The sequence below is a fragment of the Lutra lutra genome, chromosome 14 (genome assembly GCF_902655055.1).
Source record: "Lutra lutra chromosome 14, mLutLut1.2, whole genome shotgun sequence".
Classification (NCBI taxonomy): Eukaryota; Metazoa; Chordata; class Mammalia; order Carnivora; family Mustelidae; genus Lutra; species Lutra lutra.
In genome coordinates this window covers 47,630,486-47,643,469 of record NC_062291.1, presented here as the reverse complement: position 1 = coordinate 47,643,469, position 12,984 = coordinate 47,630,486, and the positions used below count along the sequence as shown (strand labels likewise).

The following is a 12,984-nucleotide window of genomic DNA, read 5'->3' as shown; positions in this document are numbered from 1 at the left end:
AGATGATATTAATTCACTTCATTCCCCAGTGCAAAATAAGATTTTTGAAATTCCAGAGTTTCATTATAGTATGAAAGTGAAGATTAAGTGAAGCTTCTTATGAAACAACAGGCTATGGGAATAGATGTATATATGGAATTGACAAGCATGCCACTTATTGTTTCCTGATATGGGTATTTGTCTTTACATGGCTTTTGACCAAGTATTTAATCATACTTTATACTTAAAAGATGGCAGTGCTGATTTATAAAGTTGCATTTAATGAATAATAAAGACCACCAACCCAAGAATAAAAAAGTTTGCCATGTTACAGCTTTAATTTAAACTTCATAGTTTTAATTTTTTGAGACAAGTTAAATATTTACCAAGGTATATATAAGAAAAGATGGCAGTTAGTGATTCTTTGCCTAATTTTTGGAAGTGAAAACTTACCATACTATTCCTTGAGCTCCTGAGCCTATAGGTTTTAAATTCTGATATCGTTTCAAGACTGTAAATGTAGAATCTCCAATCTCTACACTATAAAAATTGCTGTCACGCTTGCTTCTGCTCATGATGGCAAACAATTAATTTAATGGCTTCATCCAAATATTCACCGAGAAACTGCAAAATGGAACAAAATGTGATGTTAACAAAACGAATTTATTTAATCTTAAAATTCAAGTCCTCACCCTCTTCACTGATAGTAACACAGATTGCTATACCATATTAAAAGAGCTGCTTCATTAAAACAAACTGAAGGTTTTAGAGGGGAGGGGAGTGGGAGGATGGGTTCGCCTAGTGATTGGTATTAAGGAGGGCAAGTATAGCAAGGAGCACTAGATATTATATGCAAACAATGAATCATGGAACACTACATCAAAATCGATGTACTTTATGGTGACTAACATAACATAAACATACACACACATACACACATACAGAAAAATAATGGTTAAAAAAAAAAAACAAACCACAGTTAGAAAAAAATACCACAGAGCTTGGTTAGCCTCTGTTATACTTACGGAGATGATTGATAGTTACAACAAAATGTTTACAAGGGTTAACAGCTTCTCTACTATAGGTCACTAGTATTAATATGCATATGTGTCTTAATTTATTGGAAAACTGTAAAATGAAAAAAACAAATAATTAAACTAAACATGCTTTTAAGGTCACTTCCATAGCTTAAAATTTAAAACCAGTCCTTTTTATGTATTTATTATAAAATATGGAAACCTTAATTTTTGTGAGAAACTGATAAGCTTACATTCAAAAATAATTCACAATCTCATTTAGTGTGACATGGAAGAAACAACCAACTGCAGGCTAGTAAGCTGGTTAGCATGTATGATCCCTATGTAACAAATACAGAACAGCATAGTGCTGTCACCATAACAAACCCCCTGATTTCCAACAATTAAGTGTCATGCAGATGTGAGGTTATAATGGTTGAAAGGATGAGAAGAAGGGTAGAAAATATAAGATAAAATAAGAAGATATAAAATAAAGTTAAAAATAAGAAAATATAAGAAAAATATATAGAGAAAAACATTTAGTATATTAGGATGTGAAATAAAATAATACTGTTTTGAATTGTGTGGGGCCTCAAAAGCATGATCTAAGTTCTGACCACAGCTCTTTACCACATGCCCAACTACAAGCCAAGGTAGTCTTTTTCCATCTATTTGAGTTGCATTTATTTACAAACCGATTATCCATTCTTATTAGATGAAAGTGCTCTATTTCAAAATGCTCTGCACATCCCATAATAAACCAATTAGGTCTAAAGTATTACTGTGTTTGTGTATTGTGTGTATTTGTATGGTTTTAAGACAATGCTAACAAAAACAAAATCCTGATAAGATTTACAATGAATGCAAAGAATCAATTTAACAAATACTAAATGCCTAACCTGTGCCAGACACTATATTGGGCCCTAAGGCCAGATACATAGAAGCTCGTGAACTGGATTTTAACACAACTGAATTCTTAGAGCAGGATGGGAGGCACTGGGAAGTGAAGAGTGAGAGTACCTTGACCAGCATCCTAGCTGCTGCTAGAAGATTATATTGCAAGAGGAGGGGAACAAAAGCTGGAAGAGGAAAAACTAGTAAACTACTGTACTAATTTGGATATTGTACTAATCCAGATAAGAGATAAAATTAAAATTAATGAGGATTCTCAGATGTGATGAAACTAAACAAAAAAGTCCAAACAGTGTAAGCTTTAAAAGAGAAGATAAGTAAATTGAAAGCAATTGAGAAATCTGATAAATAATTTGGACACATTGAAGAGTGGCCAGAGAACTATTTCCAAAATCAGTAACTAAACTAGTTATGTAACACTACAGAGAGAAGTGCCTGAAATGACAAATGTCATTAATTGTGCCTAAGAAGAAAGACCAGAAGCTTACAGAAAATGTTTGGTAATGATTTAAACATTTAGATATGCTCAAAGGATGATCAAATACAGGTATTAGGTACCCAGACCAATTTCCTAATGTAACCTGAATTCCCTCCTGTCTACCACTGTAGGGAAATAGGGAGAAATAAAAGTGAAAAGATTTGGGAAGAGAGGGAAATGTTGGGTGTAAGGCCCCTCATCAAATATTCTACATATTGATCCTGGAAACTCGGTCTGCCCAGGACCCGGAGACCGTAATAATGGTCTTTGGTAATGTGCACATATGGTCAGAGGCAGAGCACAGAACCTCCATAATAGCAAGGAAAGGCTTCTCTCTATTCCCAGAACAGAATGGCCTGGAAGCAGGGGTACCCATGGTACATAAACAGAAGTCTAGACTAAGCTGTGGCAGCAGCTGAGCAATGACAGGTAATACAACTCCCCAGGAACAGGCACAGCAGAGTACCCCAGGTTAAGTAGGTAGGCCAGTCAATGGTACCCTCCAAATATGCCACAGCTGCCATTCCCACAAATGAGAAATAGGAAACTACTCACTTAGGCTCTCAGTTGCACAATATTTAATACCTGAGTCAAATTCTATGCTGGGTACAATAAACACAACAGTAATCAGCAACTGTCTATCCCTTAATGGAGCTTGCAGTTAAGACAAATAGACCTTGGGCGCCTGGGTGGCGCAGTGGGTTAAGCCGCTGCCTTCGGCTCAGGTCATGATCTCAGGGTCCTGGGATCGAGTCCCGCATCGGGCTCTCTGCTCAGCAGGGAGCCTGCTTCCCTCTCTCTCTGCCTGCCTCTCTGTCTACTTGTGATCTCTGTCTGTCAAATAAATAAATAAAATCTTAAAAAAAAAAAAAAAGACAAATAGACCTTATGTTGCTTAGTATCTGCCTGTGTATCAATATGGCTCCAAAGACAGTATGAAGGGAAAGGACAGGATGCTAACAAAAGCAAACTATACTAGTCTGGGCTCAGGAAAAAATTATCTTGATGCTGTGATGTTTGAGCAAGATCTGAACACTGAATATGAGTTAACCAGGCATGGAGAGAAGGGAGCTTTCTAGGCAGAACAGACAGCATGTGCAAGGTTTGATGAATGTACACAATCCTATAACCACAACCCAAACCATGATATAGATTATTTCCATTACTAGAAAATGTTCCCTGTGTGAGTCAATCCCTGCCCTCTATTTCCCACAAACCTCTGGCAACTGATGAACTGCTTAGTTGTATCTTTCCTAGATCTTCATATAAGTTAAATCACACAGCATTATGTAATTTGTGTGTCTGGCTCTTTAATGTGACATAATTTTTTTTTTTAAGATTTTATGTTTTAAAGTTATCTCTACATCCAACATGGGGCTCAAACTCACAAACCCAAGATCAGGAGTTCCATGTTCCACCAAAAGAGCCAGCCAGGTTCCCCTGCCCTAATGCATTTACTATTCACCTGTGCTGCTTCCCTTTTACTACCAAATGGTATTTCATCATGTGGATATACCACTGGGACATATGGATTGTTGCCAGTCTGGAGGTTTACAAACAATGCTAGCAGAAACATCCATCCATCCATCCATCCATTTTTTGCCATTCATCTTGGGTAAATATTTAGGGGTGGAATTCTGAGTCCTATGTTCAACTTTTATAAGAAACTGCCAAAGTTTTCCAAAGTGGCCATACCATTCTTCATTCCCAGCAGCAAAATAAGAGTTTTTACCTGCTCCACATTCTTAGATTGCCATTTAACTTTAAGTATGCTAGTGGTATAAAGTGGAATTCTACTGTAGTTTACATTTATGTTTCCTAATGATTAATGGTGTTGAGCATTTTTTCACAGGCTTATATGCAATATCTTTTTTTGGTGAAGTAGCTAATTAACACTTTTGCCCATTTAAAATAGAATTGTTTTAATACTTACTTATATATTCTGGAGATACATCCTTTATCAGATGTTGTGCAAGTATTTTTTCCCAGTCTGTGGCCTGCCTTTTCATTTCCATTTTCTTAAGTGTCTTTTTTATTTTTTTAACATTTTACTTTGAAATAATTTTAGAACCACACAGAAGTTACAAAATAGTACAAAGATCCTAGCTATCTTCACCCAGCTTTACTCAAATAAGAGCATCTGACATAACCACAGCACAATTATCAAAATGAGAAAGTTGACGTTGGTGCATACTATTAGAAAAAGAAAACCTGGGGGCACCTGGGTGGCTCAGTGGGTTAAAGCCTCTGCTTTCGGCTCAGGTCATGGTCCCGGGGTCCTGGGATCGAGCCCTGCATCAGGCTCTCTGCTTAGCAGGGAGCCTGCTTCCCCTCCTCTCTCTCTGCTTGCCTCTCTGCCTACTTGTGATCTTTGTCTGTCAAATAAATAAATAAAATCTTAAAAAAAAAAAAAAAAAGAAAAAGAAAACCCGACACTGGTGCAATAATATTAAACAAACTACAGACTTTATTCAGATTTTATCAGTTTTTACATGTACTTTGTATGTAAATTTATCACATACACCTATTAGTGTAATAACAATCAGAATACAGAAGTGTTTCATCTCATCAAAGAAAATCCTTTGTGCTAGCCCTTTATATAATTACACACTCTTGCCAACCTTACCCCTGGCAACTAGGATGCTTCCACCACTACAATTTTTTTTTCATTTAAATAATGTTATGTAAGTGAAATCACATAATATGTAACCCTTCACAGTTTCCAATATATAGGCCTTGCAAAATTTTGTTCAATTTTTCCTTAGTATTAATATTCTGGGTACTACTGTAAATGTTTTAATGTTAACTTATTTTTAAATTTTCAACTGTTCATTGCTAGTACATATAAAAAAAGTTTTTTGTATAATAACTTTGTACTAAGCTCATTTATTAGTCTTAGTAGCCTTTTTTTGTGGATTCTTTGAGGATTTTCCACATGTACAAACAGTTTCATTTCTTCATTTTCAACTTGGATGCCTCTGCATTACTTTTCTTGCCCAACTGTACTAACTACCATTTTCCATACAATCCTGAATAGAAGTGGTAAGAGCAAACATCATTTCCCTTGGTTCCTGATCTGAGGGGAAAGCCATTCAGTCTTTCACCACTAAGTATATAAATGACAGGATTTTACTAAATGGCCTTTAACAATTTTCTGTAAAACATTGTTAAACAATGTTTAACAAACATTTACTAAATGGCCATTAACAAGATGAGAAAGTTCCCTTTAAGTCCTATTTCACTAACAGTTTTTTGTATTAATAAGCAATGAATTTTTTTTAAAGATTTATTTATTTATTTGACAGATAGAGATCACAAGTAGGCAGAGAGGCAGGCAGAGAGAGAGAGGAGGAAGCAGGCTCCCTGCTGAGCAGAGAGCAGATGCGGGGCTCGATCCCAGGACCCTGGGACCAGGACCTGAGCCGAAGGCAGAGGCTTTAACCCACTGAGCCACCCAGGCGCCCCATTATAAGCAATGAATTTTGTCAAATGATTTTTCTGAATCTACTGAGACAATCATATAATTTTGTTTTCTTAGTTGGTTCATATGAAGTACCCTGATTTTCAAATGTTGAACCACCCATGTATTCCTGTAATGAATCCCACTTGGTCAAAAGTATCCTTTTTATATTACTGATTCATTTGGCTAAAATTCTGTTGAAGGCCTTTCCATTTATTTTTATGGGGAATGCTTGTCTGCAGTTTTCTTTCACGGTAGCATAATGCTAACCTCATAAAATGAGTTGGGAAGTGTTCCCTCCTTTATTTTCTGGAAGACTTTGTGTAGAAGTGATATTACTTCATCTTGAATGTTTGATAAAATGTCTCCATGAAAACTTCTAGGATAAGTGTCTTTTTGAGGTAAGGTCTTCACTGCAAATCAAAATTTTATATATACATATATATATATACATAGGACTATTCAGGTTATCTATTTCTTCTTAAATAAGGTTTAGCAGTTTTGTGTTTTCCAAGGAATTTGCTAATTCCATATACGTTGTCCAATATAATATCTATAGGATCTTTAATCATGTATCCTCTTTCAACCCTATACTGTAACCTGTCTTTTCTTCCTTTTTTTTTTTTTCCCCCTGATCAGTCTGGCTAGAACTTTAGCACTATTTTTGAGCATTTTAAAAAGTTAGATTTTATTTATGACTTTCTCTATTGTTTTGCACTTTTCTGTTTCTCTGGTTCCTGCTCTTGTCTTTATTTCCTTCTTTTTGCTTGTTTTGGGATTGCTATTCTCTTCTAGTTTCTTAAAATGGAAGCTTAAGTGTTGGCTGGAAAACTTTTTAATATAACCATTTAATACTAAAATTTACTCATCATTTTAGCTTCTTCCCACAATTTGTTATCATATCCATATAATAAAATAAATACAAACACTTATATAGGCTTTACTTTATGCCAGGTCTTTCTTATTTCAAGTGCCTTATAAATTTTCTTTAATCCTCACAAAGGTTTTCCAGTTGTTTATGGCTAAAGGGTAAATTCAGTTCTTGTTACTACTACTTGGCTAGCAGCATAAATCCCAAGTACTCATTTTGTGTGATGTTTCCTTATGTTAAGATTGGAATTGCTCTTTTTCTATCTTTCACATGATGAAATTAAGTCTTAGAAAGGTTAATTGCTTATGGTTACAGAATTAGTAAGGGGTAGAGAGAAGATTTGAGTCCTTCACCAACACACTAATATTGAGTCCAAAATTTAAAAAAAATTCTTGGTGGTGAAAAAGGGTTTGAAGGGAGAGGAACAGTTATAAATACATTGAGTCTGCGATATCTCTAAGACATCCAGATGTACATATCAAGTATCTGTAGCCAGATACAGAACTGGACCTCAGAGGGGAATGTGGGTAAAAGATATGAACTTAAGAGTTGTTGTTGAACCAATGAGAATGACGTTACTCAAGAAGAGTGAAGGAGGAAGGGAGAGAGACCCAAGATTCAGCTTTGTGAACAGTCACATTTAATGAGCAATTAAGAAAAAAAGATAAGCCAACAGGGGAGCCTGGGTGGCTCAGTGGGTTAAAACCTCTGCCTTCGGCTCAGGTCATGATCTCAGGGTCCAGGAATCGAGTCCTGCATCAGGCTCTCTGCTCGGTGGGGAGCCTGTTTCCTCCTCTCTTTCTGCCTGCCTCTCTGCCTACTTGTGATCTCTGTCAAATAAATAAATAAAATCTTTAAAAAAAATGATAAGCCAACAAAGAAGTCAGAGAAGAGATAGCTAGACACAGAAAATGAGAGAACACACTGGAGAAGCCAAAGGAGGTGTTTTATTTTTTTAACACTTTTTTTTTTAATATTTTGTTTATTTATTTGACAGACAGAGATCACAAGTAGGCAGAGAGGCAGGCAGAGAGAGAGAGAGGAGGAAGCAGGCTCCCCGCCGAGCAGAGAGCCCGATGTGGGGATCGATCCCAGGACCCTGGGATCATGACCTGAGCCGAAGGCAGAAGCTTTAACCCACTGAGCCACCCAGGTGCCCCGAAAGGAGGTGTTTTAAAGAACAGTGGCCAATAGCAGTGAATGCTGCAGAAATACCAAAGAAACCACGAGTAGAGTAATGGGGTTCATAGAAGCTAGACTGGAATGAGCTGAGGTATAGGTAGGATATGATTTTAGAAACAGGTTAAGTGGTATCAGTATTTCTTAAGAGACATTTAGCAAAAAAGAGAGGAAACTGATAGAGGAAAGTAAATGGTCAAGGGAGAATAATTATATAAATACATATCATAGTATAGCATAGCATATACAACACAAAGACAACATAAACACATTTACCTACTATAGTAAGAATCCAATATAGAGAGAGTGAGAATAGGGGAATGAAAAAGAAAAATGACGTTTCAGATAGCACCATCTCTCTGAAAAGGCAGAAAGGAATGGGATCCAGAACACATGCATGGCCATACAGATGGAGATACTAGTGTAGCTGTGCCATCAGAAAATACCATCAAGACTGAGATGGAAGGATCAATTTCCAAGACGAGGACATGAAGGATATTAGTGACATTACGGAGGATGCATTTGTTCTCCTGTTCTCTCCATGATGATACTGGGACGGCAAAGAGTGTGAGGAATAAATGGTATTGGTCACTGATGACTCTCATGGCCCCTATTCAGGAAGTTCTCTTCTTGGATTAAAAACAAAGGAACTGGGGCGCCTGGGTGGCTCAGTGGGTTAAGCCGCTGCCTTTGGCTCAGGTCATGATCTCAGGGTCCTGGGATCGAGCCCCACATCCGGCTCTCTGCTCAGCAGGGAGCCTGCTTCCTCCTCTCTCTCTACCTGCCTCTCTGCCTGCTTGTGATCTCTCTCTGTCAAATAAATAAATAAAATCTTTAAAAAAAAAAAAAAAAAAAAAAAAAAACAAAGGAACTATAGTTGTAGAATTTACATGTGACTGGTTAGGGGGCTCATAGCAATAAGAGAAAAGATAAGCATTATTATCCCATTCAACAGATGACTAAACTGAGTCTCAAAAAGGCTAACATACAATCAAATGTGGAAATGTTGAAGTTCAGCTCTAGTCTTCAAATTTCACCTATTAGTTCTCTAGCAAAAACACTAAACTCAATGTCAACATGGCTAAATTATCATCCCCCAAAACTCTCATGCACCTAAAATTTCCTCATTTCTCTTTCCTTTTTGTGAAATATTTTCACCGTTTTTTTTCTCTATCCCAATTCATCTACTCAAGACTAGCTTAAGTATGATACTCATGAAGCTTTTTCTACTCAAACCAGCATGAACCTAATTTCTTATTCAAACTACTCTGTATATTTAAATATGCAGATTTTATTACCAGACAGCAATCTCTCTCTCTTTTTAAAGACTTTATTTGAGAGAGAGAGAGAGAGAGCATGCAAGGAGAGGGGGAGAGAGAGAAATCCCAAGCAGACTCCATGCTGAGCTCAGAGCCCACAAGGATTCGAGGCAGGGCTCAATCCAACAACCCTGAGATCATGACGTGAGCTGCAACCAAGAGTCAGACACTTAACCAACTGGGCCACCCAGGCATCCCCAGCCTGTGATCTTTTTGAGGGTAAGGACTGTCCTCTACATCTTCAGATTTTCAACATAACAGCTCTCTGTAACAGTTATAATTTAATACTAACTGCTTAAAGAAGTTCGCCAAGAATATGAATCTTTTTAAAGTCACAAATTACATAATAAATTGTTCTATTTTCATCAGTGTTTTCCTTCATTAGAAGGAAAAAAAAGATTGAATTAGTTTTTTATGACTCAAGGTTTATTTCCGTGATGTCTACACAAGGAACAAAACTCCACCACTATCAGGTTTGCCCACCTATAAAATGGCTGGTCTGGTAAGCCTGAATGTGGAGACAAACAAGTTAAATAAAACAGTAATATTAAAATTATTTAGGGGAAAAAAGAGTGAGTTCAATGCAGCCACACTAAAAGGCCTTACAGACAACAGAAAATAACTTGGGTTGCATCACAAATATATTTAATGGCTAAGCTTAGAATTTAGCCAACTAACTTCAGAAGTTACCCTACAGAAAAGTGAAACTCAACAAGCTCCTATAATCCTTGCAACAAATAAGCTATTAGTAAATATTAAGACTTAAGAAGCTTATTATTAAAACAGAATGAAGTAAAATCAACAAAGAGAAACAGAATTCTCTACCTGTCCACCATCTCTAAAGCTGAATGGTGTGAACATACAGACACTACTATACTTTTCTTTTTCCTAGAGTATATTTTACACTCTAGCTTAGTGATTTTTCCAATTTAAGTGTTCATAAAAATTAATTTTCAGGAATGTGTGTGTGTACACAAAAGAATTTTATATTGTCTTTTATGAATTAGTGAACTTTCAAGAGTGGTTCTGATTTTGGCTTTATATACTGACTTTAGACTCTAACTCCAGTGTATGAGAGTCAAATCTAAATAATACATAAAACTTGCACAGTCAAAATCAATCCTAAAAATTATTTAAATCATCATATACAATAACTTCTCAAGGCCACACTAAATATGAGATGTTCACCCAATGGGAAACACAGGAACTAATTAAAACAGAACAGCAGATTCCTATATGAAGGGCACAAGCCGATTCCTGTCACTTCTTTCATTTTATCTGTCCATTAAGACAGGCATGGCTGGATATTTATAGTTAAACTCATGTAAGATGAAATGTCACTACCAGAAGCATTAAAATAATGAAGCTTCTAGGAAGAGGTCAGAACCTTAGAAGAATTAATTCACCAAATTCTGACTTTGTGAAAGTAAGAAGCTAAATGAACCTATATGAGGGCTGAAATAATGCCCCTCTAAATATGAGACTCTTCCTTATTCTCCTTCTTTTGTGCACTACTCACTTACAAAGAGGAGGTTAGAACCTATTCCCACAGATCCTCTGTTAAAAAAAAAAAAAGGTAGAGGGCAAACCCTTTAAGCATTAGAATAATTAGTATGCTTCTTTAGTTATCCACTGAGTGCAGAGAGAAAGTATTCCTGCCAAAAGATAACCTGGTGCCTGGGCCACTACCAATTCTTTCTACTATGCAGCAATCATATCTAGCATGCCCTCTTTTCTAGGAGAATTCAACCCCCACCACACAGGGAGTGGAGAAAGTAAGGCCCAGTTTGTACTTCAGCAACTGGTTTTTATAAGATCTATTTATAAAATAGATTTATCTCTTAATTGAGCTTACCTGAATAGGTTTATTATATCACAACCACAAAATAATGCTAACACCAGTGTCCCTTCACAATTTCTGTATTTTGAGGTGGATCCCTTTAATTAAAATAGTAGCAGCCACATGAAATCCCTAAGCTTCAGAACCAGTTTCTAAGACTTCAGACATTCAAATTATTTATTAAAGATCTCGGGACTTTATAGCAATGTCCTCGGCAGTAAAGTGGCATGCTTCTGACTACTTTTGAAACAAAAGTAACAACCCAATATGTATATTCTATTACCATTCACATTTTTCTTAGCTGGTATCCAAGATTCTAAAATTACTTTGTCCTGAAAATGGCAAAAATCTCAAAATATTAGAAAGCTAGCTCTGGGCTGCTCAATTATATCTAGATTGTTAATGTTAGAGGTTAAAACGCAATGGGAATTTTCTCAGTGACATTCAATTTAATAAAAATAAGTAACCTAGGGACGCCTACGTGGCTCAGTCGGTTAAGTGTCTGCATTCAGCTCAGGTCATGATCCCATGATCCTGGGATCGATTCCTGCATCAGGCTCATTGCTCAGCGGGGAGCCTGCTTCTCCCTCTGCCTGTGCTTGCTTTCTCTCTCTCTGGCAAATAAATAAAAACCTTAAAAAAAAAAAAAGTAACCTGATTTGTAAGAATATACTATATCTCAAGGTACTCAAAAGGTACTTCCATTTTAAAGCTAAGAAAAATGTATACTTGTAGATTCCTATAACATTTTTTTTTGCGTTCTTAGGCAGGAAAGAATACCTATAGCTTTAAGGCATTTTTACACAGTATGGTACCTTGGGCTAACTCTTCTGCTATTGGAAAAACTGATCATACAAAAGAACTCATTCCTTGAGAAAGATTCAAATGCCTGACGTTTTCTAATTATAACTTTTGCCAAGTCTTCTAGTAATAAGATTCTCAGGCTCACAAGAGAAGAAAATGTTGATCACATTTAACCACTACAAGAGACACTTCCTAAAACCACAAATTAGGAATAGAAAATGAGAAGTGTCCTAGATGCATTTTACAGGGAATTTTATTCATATTAGTTAATTCCACATATAATTACCACTAGTCTATCTTGCCAGCAGTGTAATTATGATCAGAATTTTGAAAAAAAGTGCTAGGTAGGTGTTGGAAGAAAGTGATTCCATTACAAAGAACTTTCTGTAATTAAATATGCTGCTCCCAGGAGAAAAAAAAATAATCACTGAATTTCAGAGTAAATCACACTTTGTTTCAAAATCTGAAAGCTCAGCAAGATGGGGAAGAAAAACAGCATTTCCATCTAACTGTGATAACCAGATATAACAAATCTAAGCTGAAGATTTACAAGATTAATTAAAAGGTTTAATTGTCTAGTTACAAACCTATAATCAATCACTCAAAAATACCTTTAATTTTAACCTCTAACTCATCTTCAGTTTGCTCTTCACTGAGTAAGACCTATACCTTGTACCATAAAAATCTTTTTCACTACCAACACAATAACAGCAACAAAAGCTAGAGACTAAAAACACAGATTTTTTTCCTGCATAAATTTATAGCACACACTAAATATTTCTCCTCTAATCCTCCTTCCCTCACACTTCCCAAGATTTATGACTTGCTGTTATAATTCAATAACCTAGATATGGAAAAAGCTCATGAAATCACTGAAAAGGCAATTTAAACATAACATGGGTGTCCCACATGTTAAATGGCAGAAGTGATAAAATGGCTTTTTCCTTGGTTTGGATTTTTTGATTCATGAAAGACAACAGTGCTAACCAACTTACTGTATTTACTTGTTCTTAAAGGGGACGCTAACAATTTTAACCTATAAAACAATGAAGTACTTTGAAGGAAAAGGATCCTTGAATAATAATGTCTAATGATATAATGCAACAAAAGGCACACAGGAAGAAAG

The 12,984-nt window shown here is 36.1% G+C and overlaps 1 protein-coding gene across 5 annotated transcripts in view; it reads right to left on the bottom strand.

Moving 5' to 3' along the window:
* The window catches only part of MAPK8 (mitogen-activated protein kinase 8), a 108,360-nt gene that overhangs the window by 39,951 nt on the left and 55,425 nt on the right, over nucleotides 1–12,984 (bottom strand). For all 5 annotated transcript variants that reach the window (XM_047701939.1, XM_047701940.1, XM_047701941.1 and 2 more), the window contains one exon: nucleotides 433–603. In XM_047701939.1, coding sequence (XP_047557895.1) covers nucleotides 433–554 — 122 coding nt within the window. In that variant the 5' untranslated portion in view covers nucleotides 555–603. The remainder of the gene's footprint in view (nucleotides 1–432; nucleotides 604–12,984) is intronic.